At 39.8% G+C, this 18,749-nt stretch overlaps 1 protein-coding gene across 1 annotated transcript; it reads left to right on the top strand.

Moving 5' to 3' along the window:
* Positions 1 to 855: 855 nt before the first annotated feature.
* Positions 856 to 7,476, top strand: LOC134326657 (uncharacterized). The gene is made up of 6 exons (XM_063008840.1): positions 856 to 1,488; positions 2,858 to 2,934; positions 4,662 to 5,645; positions 5,996 to 6,148; positions 6,334 to 6,426; positions 6,605 to 7,476. Exons 2-6 carry the CDS (start codon positions 2,902 to 2,904, stop codon positions 6,890 to 6,892), a joined length of 1,551 nt encoding a protein of 516 aa, XP_062864910.1. The 5' UTR covers positions 856 to 1,488; positions 2,858 to 2,901; the 3' UTR covers positions 6,893 to 7,476.
* Positions 7,477 to 18,749: the final 11,273 nt, after the last annotated feature.

Here is an 18,749-nt window from a genome sequence, read left to right as displayed (position 1 = left end):
AGACACATTAAAGGTGCCAGCCACCTCTGCAGTGGATCTGGTCTTCAGCCTCTTGATAATCAAGGCTTTGGTCGCAGGGTGGATTTTTGGCATGTTGTCAGAGGTGAAGTTGCAGTTCAACTGAAGGTCTGGGGTGCTGGGGTTCTTTTTATACACACCCACTAATTAACCGATCAATTAGTGAGCACAGGTGAGGCTGTAAACTAGGATTGGGTGCATTATATGACAAGGCGACAAAACTTTTGTCTTGCCAAAATCTGACCTTTCTGTGTTCATTAAATGATCAATATTTCTGCAGTGAAGCAAATTTATTTTCGTAAATTAAACCTCATTTGGCAGGGTTTCAGCTTTCATATGAGTCATTTCTAAAACCAATGGATGAATTTAAAGTCAGGTTATAACTTTTGTTTCCACAACATGGATAAGCGACAGAACTTCTGTCAGGGACTGTACTTACTGTGTGCAGGACCTGAGTCGTATCTGCTCCAGTCACTGGTTGGTGGCATTAAGCTCAGTCAAGAACTTTAAGAAATATATAGTTTAGATAGTTCACACATATAAGAACCCACAAAACCTCTTAGATGTGTATTATTAAAGTCCGTTTCAGCTGCTTGAATGGGGTTAGTGTAGAATTATGTACAAGGATCTAAAGAAAGTACAGCTGAACTGGCTGGTTAGCTCAGTTGGTTACACTCTAAACCCGGATTTGGTTTTAATAAATTTCTTGAGCAGTCATTAATTATTCTTTCATGTTTTGTAAAAAAATATTGCCATTACTAAATCAAACTAGTTGTTAGCAATATTAAGCTGAAATATGCAGTGTAATTATCACGTTAAGCAAAGATAACTCAATATGGTACGTTTTTGAGAGGGAGGGGAGGGGCCTGTTTGAAACGGCAGCAGAACGTTGTGTGAAGAGCCCTGGTTTATGGCCGCTGCACTCCGAAGCTGTGGGTTTTGAAATCAGTGTTACTTCAAATGGTGAGTATGTAAAGGAACTATATTTTAAATTCGACATTTCTGATAAAAAGAAACTTTTCACTGAGGTTGACTCAGCTCGGAACAACGTCAGGTCTTTCTCACAAGCATCTCGAGTGCGTGTGATGGATGAGGAGAAGTTGATCAACGTGAGATTATAAAGAATCTATAGTCATCATGAAACGTTGTCAACTTTCTTCGTTTGAACGTCTTTAATATAAACAAAACATCAGTCACAGAGGTCTTACTTCAGCCGCGGTGCTTCATTTAGCGTGCTAAAGGTAGCCAACTCTTTTTTTATCGGTTCACAGTTTATAGCGTTAGCACATTCCCCCATGCCGCGTTTTTCGCCACCACGCCTCTCGTTGAGTCGTTGTGTAGCAGTAATACAGTTATTACAGCCGAGGCTGATAAATGTTTTGCAGTAGAGTTTACAGAACAGAAGTGCAGCTGTTGAGCTAAAACTTTTTTTTTTTTTTTAACAGGATCTTTTGAAGATGCAGTGGAAGTGTAAGTATTGTGAGTTTATATGTGAAAAAAGGGGTTACCTATTAAAACATTACAGGTTAAAACATGGGGGTTACAATAGAACGGTGCCATTTCCTTGCTTACACCAAGAATGTTTGTGCACATTTAACTCCATTAATGCACTTAAGGTCCACTTATCTAAGATTCATCAGAAAACCCAACATGCACAGCTGTGTAAATCTGACCAGGTAATTCAGTGTCAGTTATGTGATTTTTCTGCACCATGTACAAAAGCAGTTTTTTTTACACACCTGCGCAGTACACATTTAAAAGTTAATCACAGAGTCCCGTGTCCTTATAAAGGATGTAACTTCCATACCAGTGTGTACTCCACATTTAATGCCCACATCAGTAAAGAGCACAGAACAGGCAATTGGACAATGTTCAAGCCAGAAGTAGTCTCTGCTAATATAACTAATGAAACAGTCCAAGAAGTACAGGTGCCTACAAATGATGTCCTTGATTTACAGGACAGTGAGGATTCCAGCAGTGAAGAGCTTCCTGATTTAGAGAAACAGCTTGAGCATAACCTAGCAGCTCTTTTTTTAAAGATGCAGACCACCCTTCATATTCCAGAAAGTTCTGTACAAGAAATTGTACAACAGCTTTTGCAGATATGTAAACTGTCCCAGCCACTGCTACATAATTCAGTCACTGACATTCTGAAACAACACACAGATGTAGATGATTCAACTGTGAGACAGATAGTCAGGGTTGCCTCAGAGAGCAATGTCATAATGAGATTTTGTGGCAAGGATGGCTCCTTATCAACCACTAAAAGGAGAGCAGCATATGTGAACAAAAACTTCACAGTGGTTATGCCAGTGGAGTATGTTATTGATAGAGGGAAAAAATCTGCTGCTGTATATGTTCCTCTAAATGCAATGCTACAGAAATTGTTGAACAGGGCAGATATTTTAGACAAAGCTCTTCCAGTACAAAAACATGTGCCACATGAGTACAGTACATACAGAGATGGTTCATACTGTAAAGAAAATGACCTCCTTAAAGGGGAGGAGTTCAAAATTGCTGTTGGGCTTTACACAGATGAATTTGAAGTGTCCAATCCTTTAGGAACATCTAAAAAAAAACACAAAATGTGTGCAGTGTATTGGGTGATTAGCCAATGTACCATCAAAATATAGGTCCACACTCCACTCCATTCAGCTTGCTCTTTTATGCAAAGCCTCTGATGTAAAAGAATTTGGCTATGCTAAAATTCTCCATCCTCTCATCCAAGATCTTGTTTATTTGGAACAACACGGTCTATATGTTGAGAAGTTAGAAGCATCAATCAGAGGCACAGTGTTATATGTGGCTGCTGATAACTTGGCTGCTCATTCACTTGCAGGATTCTTTGAGAGCTTTGCAGTGGACAAGTTTTGCAGGTTCTGCATGGCGGCAAGAAGAGAGATCCAAGACAAAGAGGTATGTTCAGGCACCTTTGAACCCCGAAATAAAGACTCTCACAACAGACAGGTGCAGAAGGTACAGCAAGATCCTACTGTGGCTAAACAGTATGGTGTGAAAAGAGGGTGTGTGTTGACTGAAAATTTGGAGCACTTTCATGTTGTTCGTGGCTACCCTCCCGACATCTTGCATGACCTTTTGGAAGGTGTTGTTCCTGTTGAGCTATCACTCTGCCTTTCAGACATGATTTTTAAGAAATATTTCACTTTAGAAACACTGAACCATGCTATCAAAACCTTTGCATATGCTTTTGATGACAAAACTGACCAGCCCCAGCTCATTTCCCAAGGCTTCTCCACCAAAGGGACCATAGGTGGAAATGGCCATGAGAACTGGGCTCTAATCAGACTGCTCCCACTTCTCATTGGCCATAAAATACCTGAAGGAGACAATGCATGGAACGTTCTGATGCTCCTTAAAGACATTGTTGAGTTGGCTGTAGCAACAAAACACACAGACGAGTCGATACATTTCCTTGATTGCAAACTGTCAGAACACAGAGAATTGTTGCGAAGTACGTTTCCTGAATACAGACTACGTCCAAAACACCACTTTATTGAGCATTATCCTGAGATGATTAAGGCATTCGGCCCACTTTCAAATGTCTGGACAATGCGCTTTGAGGGAAAGCACAAATTTTTTAAACAGGTCATTCGCAACGCTCACAACTTCAGAAATGTAGCTCTTACACTGGCTGTTAAGCATCAGAAAATGATGGCTTACCATTTAGACTTAAGTTCATTTTTCAAACCCTCAGTTGAAATGGACAAGGTTACTACAGTGCCGATCACTTCTTACCCTGAGAATGTCCAACAAATTTTCTGCCAGAGAGTTCCTCAGCTTTCATCAGTTCTTGTTGCATCATCAGTCTTTGTGGATGGCATCAGATATTGTGCTGACATGATAATATCTGTTGGTTCATGCTCAGGCCTCCCTAATTTTAAGCAGGTCAAACAGATTGTGGCAATTAACACAGAGATTCTGTTTCTCTGCCGGGTGATGACTGCATGGTACCATGAGCATTTCAGATCTTTTGAACTCTGTAACAGCACTAACTCCTCTCTGTGTGTGGTACAACTAAAAGAACTGAATGATGTTTTCCCTCTTCCAGCATACAGATTTGGAGACAATTTAATAGTAACACTTAGACGTTATATTCTGTGTTAAAAAGCAAGTGTGATTGAGCAGTCAATCGGGGCTCAATCGTTATATTCTGTGTTAAAAGCTTCTTTGAGCCTTCATGTTTAAGATATGCCCTTTCCAAAGGATATAATTGGATGATGATTGTTTTTACTGACATGTCAGTTTGCATGGGATTAGTGTAACCTGAGATTATATCTAAATTTTCTTTTATAGAAAGTAAAAGATACTGGAATCTATACTAACATGTTGGTAAAATCGTCTTTTATTGCCGAATTTGAATGCGACTAAAATGAGAAATGTTGGTAAAAATGGTATTACCCCACCTCCTCATGTAAAACTAATTCTGACTGTATGGGGCTAAAGATATACTCTAGTAAATATATTTTAGTATTTTTAGTAAATGTATGTAAATACTTCTTCCACCACTGGCTCTACCAACCACTCAGTGATGTTTTTCCAACCATCTAACAATGGCTCAGCAACTAACTGTTATTGAGGATTTGTGTACTTCTAATAAGCTAATTATTATTTTTATTCCCAAGATGACTGCACACCAGAAGATGACCTTGAGGGTCATTCTCACAGAGGCAGATATAAGAAAGGTCACCCTGAACACAAGGCCTGCTACCATGGAGGATTTAATATGCAAGCTTAAAGAATCACTGGGACTTGATTACAACTGCAGTCTCCAGTACAAAGATCCTGAATTCAATTACGAGCTGTGCAATCTCACAGATATTGAAGATCTTCCAGAAAAACCAACGGTAAAAGTCATTCCTCTACTTGAGCTGGTACCTGTCTCAACACCTGATGAAATTTTGAGTGACACACAGAGTACAGCAGATACAGAAGTCCTCTCACACTCATCCCAGGACCGACAGACACCATGGCCAGAACTATTTTCTATCCCAGCCTTTTCTGTTGATGTAAACTATAGACTAAGACAGGCAGATCTACTGTATCTTAGGGACGGAACACACCTAAAAGTAACAAAAGAGCTAAAACATGTGATCCTTGAAAGTTTGGCAGAGAGTATGTATAGCTACACAGCATACCCAAATAATGCTCAGTTTGAAAGTGTTGCAGCAGCACTGATAAGTAAGCACCCCTGTCTCCAGGAACGAGGCTCCACCAATCACTATAATGGTTGGAAAAACAGCCTAAAATACAAAATGGCTAACTACAGAACAAAGTGTAGAAGATCAGGCTGCCTTGATGTTGCGGTAAATGCAGGTAAACGGGGAGGGCATTCAGCAGAAGGCGAACCAGCTAACAAGAATATCAAGAAGGCCAAGAAAGGCGAGCTTAACTACTTACCCAACTATCCTGAGGGATTTGATCAGTCAGGCCTTGAGGGTGCCCGCAAGCAATTGATTGATGAAATGCAGAAGAGAACTCCAGATGGACAATGTATAAAACAGAAGATGGATGTGACATTTGCATTGAGAAGAAAAGAGGTAGTGGAATCTGAACCTGCCATAAGCAAGATTTTGGAATGCTGGCCTGCTCTTTTCACGGAAGATCAGGTATGTTCAAGAGAGATTATTAATGTCTGACCATTCTGTCACTTTAATGTAATTTTTGACATCTCATTTTAATCTTTTTTAAATATATTCAAATTTATAAATTATATATTTATTCCAAGGATAATATTGCAATTATCCTTGTTCCATGCCCAACCAACTACATCTGACCTAATATCCTACTACGATACATTCTCGTTATTCTTAAAGGCCCATGTGAGAATGAATGGTGGGTGGGATATTGGTCAGGTGTAGTTGGTTAGGGATGAAACAAGTAGGCTAAGAGGGGATGGAACAAAATTGCTGCAGGCCCAGCCACAGTATTAATTAGTTTTGAAATCTGTATTTTTCAGGTGTACATGGAGTTCAACAGGATTGTGGGCAAGAACCTCAAGCAAGAGTTCTATGAAAGCATTGATCAGCACAGTCTTCGTCTCATTGAGATATTTCAATCTAAGAGAGGGAACATTGGGCAGCTTTTGTCACAGCTATCACAGCAGACTAAGGTTGGTCCATATCCATTATGTACTTGCATTGTATTGTTTTTCACAGCTTATGTGATGACATGTCACTAAAAATGCAACTATACTAATTGCACAATCCAATCAAAATTGTGTTTTCTTATTGACCAGTCATTAACTTGTCATTCTACATACATATGTAACTGTATTGTTATTTTACTCTCCAAAAGACCAAAGAGCCAACTGACATTCGGACACTGGTGCTCAGAGGGCTTCCTATTGTCCTTGGGGACAGTCCCGCAGACTTCTACAAAGAATGCTCTGTAAGTAACCTCTTACTTTATCAAAGAGTATCAAATGTCAGCGTAACCTTGACTTTTCACTATTGTTTTATAGTTTCTGTTTTTGACAAACAATGTGAGCATAGTTTTATGTAGTTTTTTTATAGATTGTTATTTAAAGAATTGATTGAATGTGATTATTGTGCTCTTATGTTGTTAGGACTCTGATGACTCATTCTGCCACCTTGACGTTGCTTTGCTCTCCCCATCCCCCCACCTCAGGCCAGCCTCTCTAAAGATCATTATTGAGGGAGAGGTTGTGATGGACAACATTCAAGACCTGCCAAAAGCTATGTGCATTCTGTTTGGACTTACTTACGCCCTGCATCTCAACTATCCCAAATCAATGAGGAACACATTCCAGTTCATCCAACAGGTTCTCCTTTCACTGGGCCACAATGAACTAAAACCCAGATTACAAACTCTGAAAAACCAGCTTGCACTGTAAGTAATTGCTATGGCTAATAGCAATGGCTAAGGTTAATGTGAGAAGGCATGGCTGCTTGTTTTTTCAGTGACTTTTTCCCCACTACAGCCTTGTGTCTCTTTATTCATTGTTACTGTCCGTTCTTTGACACCAATAGCACTAACAACCCTTTAAAATGTTTGTTAAAATACAATACAAATGTCCTTTTGTCACAAGTGATAAAAAAGGAAATGTTAAACAGTTTTGTTAGATTTTGTATTGTGACAACTGATTGAAGTTTGTTGTGGGATGGGAATGTCCAGCCACTTGTGTTCTACAATTCAGGATGTAGAAATTTTTTCTCAGGACTGCATATTAGTGTTCAGGTGACTAGATAAACTTAACACAGTTCATCAGTCAAGTTGATGTTTTAACAGCTTGTATCAAGTTTTAATGTATGGTTTAAAGTGTTTATCTTGTTAAATGCTGTGCATACGGGTTCTGAAAACAAACAAAACAAATTACCAAGCAGTTTTAATGCCTGTTTTTACTTTTACTTGGTTGACAAATTTGTTATTGACTCGGCAACACATGAGAACTGCAACATTTTGTCAATAAAATACATTGGAACACTGAAAAGTATTGTTTAATTTCTTTAAAAATTTGTTGAAACAATTTAATGCAAAGTAATCTAAAAAATGAATTACAAGAAAACATTAAAGTATTAAACATTTTAAGTAGTAATTAATAATGTTATTATTTGTTATATGATTTTTGTATACTTAAAATATTTATTTTCTACAATTTAAACTTAAGAAAAGAGATCATTTAGGTGAACTTATGATTTTAAGTAAAGACTACTAATGTAAACTTGATTTGTCTAATGGATCCATTTAAGAGTCTATGTTAATACGACTTGACTTTATTAGTTTCTGCTTGTGTAAAAACTTAAGTAATTTAAGGCAACGGGTTTCCACGCAATTTTCTAGTAAACTCAACTAATCTGGGATAAGAGTGTGTGTGCAGGGTCTCTAATGGATGTTTGTCCCAATTACAGAATTGATGGTGTGTAAGCGAACCCCAAACTTCACTGCCATATAGAGCAATCGGTTCAATTATTGATTCAAAAATTTTAAGCCAGATTCGAATCGGAATTTCCACGAATGTTTGACGTTTTATGGCGTAGAAGGCCCTGCGAGCTTTTTCTCTCAGTTCATTTACTGCCGGGTTAAAGTTTCCTGTGGAACTGATGTTTAGTCCGAGGTAAGTATAATCTTTAGTGTGCTCAATTTCATGGTGTCCTATTTTATATGTGTGTTTGGTTCCCTGAGATCTGGCTCTTTTCTGGAAGGTCATAATTTTGGTCTTTTTGAGGTTGACGGTCAGGGCCCAGGTCTGACAGTACTGCTGCAGCAGGTCCAGTTTGTGCTGGAGACCCTGAGCGCTGGGGGACAACAGGACCAGATCATCTGCATACAGCAGGAGTTTAATCTCTGAGTCGTGTAGAGTGAGACCGGGCGTGGCTGAGTGCTCTAACATGGAGGCCAATTCATTAATATAGATGTTAAATAGAGTTGGACTTAAACAGCAGCCCTGTCTCACTCCACGCTCCTGAGAGATGAGATGTGTTCTCTTACTGCCGATTCTTATTCCACACTGTTTTTCTGTGTACATGGATGTAATAAGATCGTATGTTTTACCCCCTACACCACTCTCTAACATTTTATAAAACAATCCTTCATGCCAAATGGAATCAAAAGCTTTTTTAAAATCAATAAAACATGCAAATATTTTAGAGTTATTTTGAACTACATATTTTTCGATCAGGGTGTGTAGGGTGTAAATATGATCGGTAGTGCGGTAATTTGGTAGAAAACCAATCTGACTTTTACTCAGGACGTTGTGTTGGGTAAGGAAGTGTAATAATCGTGAGTTAATTATACTACAGAATAACTTCCCCAGGTTACTGCTCACACAGATGCCCCGGTAATTATTAGGGTCGAATTTATCTCCACTTTTGTAGATGGGTGTTATGAGACCTTGATTCCAGATTTCAGGGAAGGAACCGACACTCAGAACCAGGTTAAAGACTTTTAACATTACCAGGTGAAATTTGGAGCTGCTGTGTTTGATCATTTCATTCAGGATCCCGTCAGGTCCTGATGATTTCTTTGTTTTTAGTTTTTTAATGTTGTCTTTAAGTTCTTGCTCAGTAATGAGAGGGTCTAGAGGATTCTGGTGGTTTTTAACAGCCTGTTCCAGTTCCTCTAACTTACTAATAATTTGAATTTGTTCAGGATTTGAATCTAATTCTACATTTTTAAAGAGTGATTGGAAATGGGTTGTCCAGATATCCCCATCCTGAATGGCCAATTCTTCCTGTTCTCTATGTTTTAATTTGTTCCAATTGTCCCAGAATTGATGTGTGTTGATTAATTGTTCAATAATTGTTAGTTGTTTTTGGGTGTACTGAGCTTTTTTGGTTCTGAGTGTACGTTTATATTGTTTGAGGGTTTCACAGTAAAGAAGTCGTGTGTTACTGTTGTTTGGGTCTCTGTGTTTTTGGTTTGATATTTTACGGAGTTCTGTTCTTAACATTTGACAGTCTTTGTCGAACCAGCTGTCATCTTTTGTAGATTTAGGTTTTGATTTAGATTTAATTTTTAATTGAGCTTTATTTGCTGTATTTTTAAAGATCTGATTAATATTTTTAACTGCCTGATTTACTCCTTCTTTACTGTGAATGTACGCAGTGTCCAGAAAGTTGTCTAAGCTAGTTTGGATTTCTGTGCTGCTAATTGCTTTCTGGAACTCTTCTGCGCTGTTCTCTGTAGGATCTGGGGATGCTGTACAGCTTACTGGGCCGTGTGTGTGTGGTGGGGTTAGTTTCTGTCTTTTTGATGAACACAGTAATTTGGCTGTGATCAGACAGAGGGGTTAGAGGTTTAACAGTAAATGCACTGAGAGAGAAAGGGTCTAAATCTGTTATTGCATAATCTACTGTACTATTACCAAGAGGTGAGCAGAACGTGAACCTTCCTAATGAGTCCTCCAGTTCTACCGTTGACGATGTACAGACCTAAAGTTCGACAGAGCTGCAGGAGGGCTTTACCATTTTTGTTAATAACGTGATCATAATTGTTTCTGTGGTTTAGGGTGGAATTAGTATTAAGAATTTGGTTGTTATTGATGAATCCCTGTTTCCCTGATCATTTATAATATCAGGTTGAGTTCCTGTTCTGGCGTTCAGGTCTCCACAGACGAGCACGTTTCCCTGGGCTTGGAAATGGCAGGCCTCTCTCTCCAGCTCTGAGAACATGTCTTCAGAGTAGTATGGAGACTCTGACGGAGGAATATAAATGGCACAGAGAAACAGATCCTTCTGTGATGATAGTATAGTTTTGTTTATTTTCAGCCAAATGTGGTATTTTCCAATTTTCATGGTGTTTATTGGCGTGTGTAGGTGTGATTTGTACCAGATTATGAGACCTCCTGAATCTCTGCCTTGGCGCACTGTGCTAAGTTTTTGGGAGGGTAAAATGATTTCTCTGTAGTCACGGGGACAGTGAGTGACCGTGTCGGCCTTGCACCATGTTTCCTGTAGGATGATGATGTCAAGGTTTTTAATGTGTCAGTGTGTACGCTTTTTAATCCGAAGGCTGAGGAGCTCAGGCCTTGGATGTTCCAATTACTAACGGTAAGTGACATTGTGCAGATTGCAGTGTATAGTGTTTAAAATGAGATAAACTTTGCAAATATATATCAGATATTTTTGTGCATTTGTGTATTTTTGTATATTTATATATACGTATTTTTATCTCTCTATGTATATATATATCTATATCCATATCCATATCTATATATACATATATATATATATACATATATACATATATATATATACATATATATATATATATACATACATATATATACATACAGCATATACATACATATACATACACATATACATATATATATACATACATACATATTGTACATACACATATACAGTGTATCACAAAAGTGAGTACACCCCTCACATTTCTGCAGATATTTAAGTATATCTTTTCATGGGACAACACTGACAAAATGACACTTTGACACAATGAAAAGTAGTCTGTGTGCAGCTTATATAACAGTGTAAATTTATTCTTCCCTCAAAATAACTCAATATACAGCCATTAATGTCTAAACCACCGGCAACAAAAGTGAGTACACCCCTTAGTGAAAGTTCCTGAAGTGTCAATATTTTGTGTGGCCACCATTATTTCCCAGAACTGCCTTAACTCTCCTGGGCATGGAGTTTACCAGAGCTTCACAGGTTGCCACTGGAATGCTTTTCCACTCCTCCATGACGACATCACGGAGCTGGCGGATATTCGAGACTTTGCGCTCCTCCACCTTCCGCTTGAGGATGCCCCAAAGATGTTCTATTGGGTTTAGGTCTGGAGACATGCTTGGCCAGTCTTAGAGGTGTGTTTGGGGTCATTATCATGCTGGAACACTGCCCTGCGACCCAGTTTCCGGAGGGAGGGGATCATGCTCTGCTTCAGTATTTCACAGTACATATTGGAGTTCATGTGTCCCTCAATGAAATGTAACTCCCCAACACCTGCTGCACTCATGCAGCCCCAGACCATGGCATTCCCACCACCATGCTTGACTGTAGGCATGACACACTTATCTTTGTACTCCTCACCTGATTGCCACCACACATGCTTGAGACCATCTGAACCAAACAAATTAATCTTGGTCTCATCAGACCATAGGACATGGTTCCAGTAATCCATGTCTTTTGTTGACATGTCTTCAGCAAACTGTTTGCAGGCTTTCTTGTGTAGAGACTTCAGAAGAGGCTTCCTTCTGGGGTGACAGCCATGCAGACCAATTTGATGTAGTGTGCGGCGTATGGTCTGAGCACTGACAGGCTGACCCCCCACCTTTTCAATCTCTGCAGCAATGCTGACAGCACTCCTGCGCCTATCTTTCAAAGACAGCAGTTGGATGTGACGCTGAGCACGTGCACTCAGCTTCTTTGGACGACCAACGCGAGGTCTGTTCTGAGTGGACCCTGCTCTTTTAAAACGCTGGATGATCTTGGCCACTGTGCTGCAGCTCAGTTTCAGGGTGTTGGCAATCTTCTTGTAGCCTTGGCCATCTTCATGTAGCGCAACAATTCGTCTTTTAAGATCCTCAGAGAGTTCTTTGCCATGAGGTGCCATGTTGGAACTTTCAGTGACCAGTATGAGAGAGTGTGAGAGCTGTACTACTAAACTGAACACACCTGCTCCCTATGCACACCTGAGACCTAGTAACACTAACAAATCACATGACATTTTGGAGGGAAAATGACAAGCAGTGCTCAATTTGGACATTTAGGGGTGTAGTCTCTTAGGGGTGTACTCACTTTTGTTGCCGGTGGTTTAGACATTAATGGCTGTATATTGAGTTATTTTGAGGGAAGAATAAATTTACACTGTTATATAAGCTGCACACAGACTACTTTTCATTGTGTCAAAGTGTCATTTTGTCAGTGTTGTCCCATGAAAAGATATACTTAAATATCTGCAGAAATGTGAGGGGTGTACTCACTTTTGTGATACACTGTACACATTTAGGCAATTGTACATATATGTGCATACATTTTGTTCAGTTTTTTTGTTTGTTTGTTTTTGTTTATTTATTTATTTATTATTATTATTATTTTCAAAATAGTTTTTATTCTGTCCAGTGTTTTACTTTAGTTTAGTCTATTGCAGATGTACTGTAATAATTGTCTGATCTCACCCATGTCATTGTGTTGTGCTGGTCCTCTGAGAGCCTCAGCGTAGCTGCGCTGAGTTTCTGAGGTGTGGGTGAGGCGTCGTGGGGTTTCTGCTGAAGTTCTCTGTTGTTGGTGGTTCGTTGGTGTTGTCGGAACTGGATGGCGTCTGAATGCTGGTTTACTTGGTCCTGGTCTGGTTGGGTGGTTCGGTGGGGTTGGCAGGATTGGAGGGCGTTGAGATGCTGTTCTGCCTGGTCTTGGTCTGGATGGGTGGTTCGGTGGGGTTAGCAGCACTGAAGGGCATTGGGGTGCTGTTCTGCTTGGTCCTGGTCTGGAGTGCTGTGTAGGTCCAGTTGAAAGTGGGTGTGTCGGTGGTCTCCTGATGGGTGTGCTGTTGCTCTGATGTGGTCGCTGTCCTGGTGTGTGTGTGGATCCGTTTATTCCCAGTGCTGCATTTTTCAGAGTTCTTGCGAATTCTCTGATGCTGTATTTATTCAGGTGTACGTGGTCGTACAGGTGATGGAGCGAGATGTTGGTGTGGTGGGCGATGTATATATTTGGGATGTGGGCACATCCTCTGGTAATGTCCGTGTTTACTCTCTGTATGGTGTCGGGGTGAAAGTCTCGTCGTGGTAGGAGAGTAGATATTATAATTTTAGCATTTGGGAAAGTCTCAGCGGTCCTCTTTGCAGCTCTGCACACCATCGCTCCGACTCTCTCTTGTTCCGCCCTCAGGTCGTTTGTGCCCGTATGGATGATTATACACCTGGGCTCACCCAGGGTATTATCTTGGAGAAGTTTGTGAATATCACTTGTCCTTGGACACCAGATTTTGGATGTTTTTTGTCCTGGAAATAGTTTCTCCAGGTTTAAAAATTTGCCATTGGAGTCTATGAGAACGGCGATCTCAGTGTCTGTGTGGGACACAGCTGGTTGGTCATTTTGCTGTGGTTGATCATCCAGCTGTGTGGTGCAGGGTGTTTCCTGTGGGGTGCCGTCCGGTGTGGGTTGTTCTGAGGGCCCAGGGGTGGGTTGTTCTGAGGAGGTGGGTGATGGTGGTCCAGGGGTGAGCTGGGTGGCACATGTTGTTGTGTGCACATGGTTTCCAGAAGTAATGTCCAAAGGTGCTGGAGATGTTTGGATCTTTGTTATTAACGTGTCAATGATCTTGTCACGTTTGTGCATCTCCTGTATGAGTTTTGTTAGTTCTGTTTTGAGGATTGAATGTTCTTTCTCCATGTTCTCTCTGTAGTGTACCAGTTCAGCCTGTAGTGTTTCTCTCTCCTTTATTAAATTTTGGGTGTCCCTTCTCAGTTCCTGTAATGTCCTTTCCAGTTGTCTAATTTGTTCTCTGAGAGGTTCTGATGTGTTATTTTTGATTGTGTGGGTGAGAAACTGTTTTAACTCTGTTATCTCCACTTCTAACAAAGCCACAGAGTCTTTGATCTGGGTGACGGTGGTTTGGAGGTGTGGGCTTGGTGGTGGAGTCGTACAGGACTTCACACCTAGCTCTGTTCCTCTGTCTGTGGTGTGATTCCCACTGTTAGATGTGGATGGGATCTTCACACCTGGTTTTATACTGGTCCTATTGTTTTGTATTTTGGCGGAGGGGGGCGGTGCCGGGGTGTCCATATGGCACAGAGTTTTGAGAGTTGGAAAAACCTCTTCAAACTTCTTCAGATCCCCCTCACTGCCTTTTATTACCACAGATCCAGTATGGTAGATGTTAACAATTAAAAGTTCTTCACCGTTTTCGTAGATATGAATCTGCTGTCCTTTACTAAAGCCATTTTTGGTGATGTTTTTAAAGTAGGAGCAGATCGTTGGATGCCAGGTTTTCTTGTCCTCAGTGTAGAATGTTAGATATGAGATGTTCTCTCCATTAATTATCTCACAGTCTTTAAACAGGGTTTCTGTGTTTTCTTTCATAATTTTCAGTTTGTATTCCTACTTTTTAGTTTTTAGTTTTTAGTTTAGTTTTTTAGTTTGTATCATACTCTCTCACACACACCATCATACTCTCTCACACACACCGTCATACTCTCTCACACACACCATCATACTCTCTCACACACACCGTCATACTCTCTCACGCACACCATCATACTCTCTCACACACCATCATACTCTCTCACACACTCACACCATCATACTCTCTCACACACACACACACACCATCATACTCTCTCACACACACCGTCATACTCTCTCACACACACACCATCATACTCTCTCACACACACCATCATACTCTCTCACACACACTATCATACTCTCTCACACACACACCATCATACTCTCTCACACACACCGTCATACTCTCTCACACACACACCATCATATTCTCTCACACACACGTCATACTCTCTCACACACACTATCATACTCTCTCACACACACACACACACCATCATACTCTCTCGCACACCATCAAGGTGTTTAAAGGAGGACAGGAAGTCAGATTACCTGATTGGCTTACAGCTGTAAGAACAGAGCCTGCACATAAATTGGTCTACAAAAAACATTTAAATCTGGCAGCAGACCTTTTAACAATGACTTTACACTTTTGTTGAGCTTTGTTGAGCTAGCCATTTTATTTCTACTTTCTACCTTTTTTTTACAGTCACTTTGGTTTGTGGAAATAAATGGTAATGAGGAGGACATGTTTTACTATTTTTGTCTATCACAATGAGATGCATTTAGAACATTGAAAGGAAAACTGACAGCATGGGACATACCAGCATGATTCTGGAAATATTATTTTGTGAGCTTAATGGATAAACACTGACAATTTTTTACTTTCTTTTAATTAGCCAGCAGTTAGAAGGAGGTGACAGTGAATGAAGTTTGGGTGCACTGGAGGCACTTTATGCATGTTTTTGTTCCCTAAAAAATTCATATGAAAACTCAAGATCAGTAGAAATTAGACATAGGGATATATTTACTCCAAGAGTACCTCCAACAATCAGAACTGGTCATCCTGGTTGCCATCAGTACAATATACTACATAAACAAATTACCTTCGGTTTGTCTCTTGAAATTCATTGCTAAAGAAAAGCTGTATGCTTTGGAATCATCAGGAGGAAATTATACAGGCACAGACAGCAACTTCAAATTGGTTAACTGATGTGTGTGTGTGAGAGAGTATACAGCAATGTCTGATGCGGCTTTGGCTGACATTGTTAATAAGATTCTTCAAACCACCCCAAATGCAGATGAAAGGTACGTGCTAGGAGGACTACAGTCTTGCAACATCAGAAAACAGCGCTGGCATGCGCTGCAAGTGCTTGACCCAAATGGACATGCCTTCCGTCACGGGCGTGCAACTGGCCAAATAATTTACAATGTTCAAATTCCCAATTAGTTATGGTTATTAGAGTTATTTGTGATAGTAATTAAACTTCATAAAGTATTTCTGATAAATGAAACAATGCAATAATGTAAAAAAATGAGGACACCCCATATAATATTTAGATATTTATTATTAAGTTATGGACAGGTCAGGAAATCACTGTTAGACTGGTTAACAAAGATCTTGTCCCAAGCAAACATATGTTTCTAATTTATTGTTGCATGCAGAAACCAAATATTTCAGAACAGTCTCAACAGCAAATAATCTGTCACTCAGGTGGATTAAGGTATCCTTAGCCCTTGTAGTCATACAATGACTGGTGTGACTGCCAGTGGTACTTCTGTGGTCACTGGATGCTGTGTCAACCTCCACACCACTGTCCTCTAAATACGTGGTGTCAAACTAAAAACAAACAAAACAAACACACACACAATGCATTTAGAAAATGTTGGGAGTTAGCCTATTGCCAAACCATGAAATCTATATGCTACAAATTGCAATATAAACATCTGCTTACATAATTTTTTAATAACTTACCGTAAATGTGTAATAAGATAAGAGATAAGATAAGATAATCATTTATTAGTCCCACAATGGGGAAATTCACATCATTAAACAAGAAATGGTAACACATTGGGAGAGTAGGAGATAAAAAAAAACCAGCAACCACATTGTGCTCCCTAAGGAGCACACTATGGTAACACGAAAAAAAGCTCCTTACAGCACACAAGCACATTTAAACATAAGAACATAACATAGTCACACAACGAGCCACGGGTTAAGGATGTAGGGATAGGAAAAGTAACCAACTACGACAAGCGGCCCCAGCGATTCGCAGCCAGTATGCCGGCGCGCACTGCAGACCCGTCCTGCCGTATTGGTGGGATTAAGCTAAGAGAGTGGAGACGTTGGGTTGGGGTTCGGTAAAAGTTCTGTCAATCCTCCATTCCTGTAGCAAGAAAAGTCTGTACAAAGTCCGCGATAACATGGCTGTCTTACTGCCCAGAATGAAAAAACAGTCAGTGAAGGGGGGTAGGTACATCGCAGCAGGTCCTCTGGGGGAATTTACTTATCAGCGAGGCCGTTGCTGATAACAGGGGAGCCAAGAGCAGAAATGACTGTTGTTTTGTCTGAGCACTAAGAAAAATTTAACACAAACTCTCAGAATGAATGCGTCTCTGGTTCATCTCATTTCGCAAAACCGTTAGTTTCTCCAAGATTGAATCCATATTGTGACTAATATTCACAGTCTGAGTTCCAACGGCTCTGCCCACCATCTCAATCAAGTTGGGCAGTTTCTGGGGACCTTTGACAACTGACCCAACTCTTTTAATTTCCCGATACAGCATGGTAAAGCCTAATCCAATCAGCAAAAACTCCACAATCAAAATTCCGAATAGATAAACATCCTCTACGTCCTCCAACGAAAGAGGTGCCAGGCACACGACCCTCCACTTCCCCCACGAGTACATCGCGTATCCTGCCATCTGTGTTCCGTCGGGGCATGTGGGTTCCCCCGAACCCGAACTTCTCGATGAGAAGATGGTGTCAATAGCATTCAGAGACTATTTAACCAATTCCATAATTTGTTCTTTGAGGAGCTGTGCTAAGAAAAAACTCTGTAGAGTAGAGTAGACGAGACAATACAATCCAGGAGAAGCCAAGCAGGGAAGATAGGGGAGGAGGAGGGAAGAGTGCGTTCGTCTTCCACGAGAGCGAAGTGGTCTACTGTACACTGCCTTTGATGTAAATATCTTGTGAATCATGAAGCCATTTAGTTTCTGGCCCTCATGCAACTTTGGTGAAACCAGTTTGTTTCCACATGCCATCAAAAGTTCAATTCTGAAAACACAAAAATTAAATTTAGTTTCAAAACCAGTTTATAGCAATTCACCCAATACAATCAAATATTTAGAGAACAGTTACTCAAAAGAGCTTGGTCTCAACCTAAAATGAATTACATAACTTTTCTGTAATAAAAGAAATATAACAAACTTTAATAGTACAAGTGACTAAGTTAGAATGACCACTGAAACAGATTTTGAAATGTTAGACTGTAAGTCTGTAGCTTTCCATGTGCAGCAGCTTGTTTGTGATTGTGTACATAAAATGAATCTATATTTTATTTTACTTATCAAGATCACCTACATAGGGAAAAGTCTATATAAGTAGGTATACTGAGTGATGTTACAGAATACCCACAGTGTGGTGTGAGACAGCTCATGCAGTTAGCAATCAGAATGAGAAATAAAAACATGTAGCTGTTTTAGTGATTTTTTTTTCTAAAAAGAAAACAAATCTCTTAGTTCCATGTAATTCGACCTAAAAAAAATCTAATGTAGTGACACACCAATGTGGAGCAACTACAGCCATCAAAACGATAAAGTAATTTTATTTATTGTTCTTTAAGAAACCTTCCAAAACAGAGTTTCTCATAAATTTGCTTCATGAGAACTCACTTACTTAGTCTGACATTACTAGAACGTTTAAAAATGTCATTTGCAGACGGTCCCTTACAAAGATGAATATTCATTAAATATCCTAATCTAAAACCAAACCTAGCACAAGCTAATTGACTTGTTTCATCATTTTGAGTGAACTCACCTCCTCCCTGACTCTGAAGCCTCTGTTCTCTGTGGTTGAGTCTGATATGGAGGTCACATCACTTGGCTGATGATTCGGATATCATATACTGGTGCTGGTCATAAAATTAGAATATCATGAAAAAGTTGATTTATTTCAGTAATTCCATTCAAAAAGTGAAACTTGTTTATTATATT

This window comes from Trichomycterus rosablanca, chromosome 14 (genome assembly GCF_030014385.1).
Source record: "Trichomycterus rosablanca isolate fTriRos1 chromosome 14, fTriRos1.hap1, whole genome shotgun sequence".
NCBI classification, from domain to species: Eukaryota; Metazoa; Chordata; class Actinopteri; order Siluriformes; family Trichomycteridae; genus Trichomycterus; species Trichomycterus rosablanca.
This window is presented reverse-complemented; position numbering and strand designations above follow the sequence as displayed.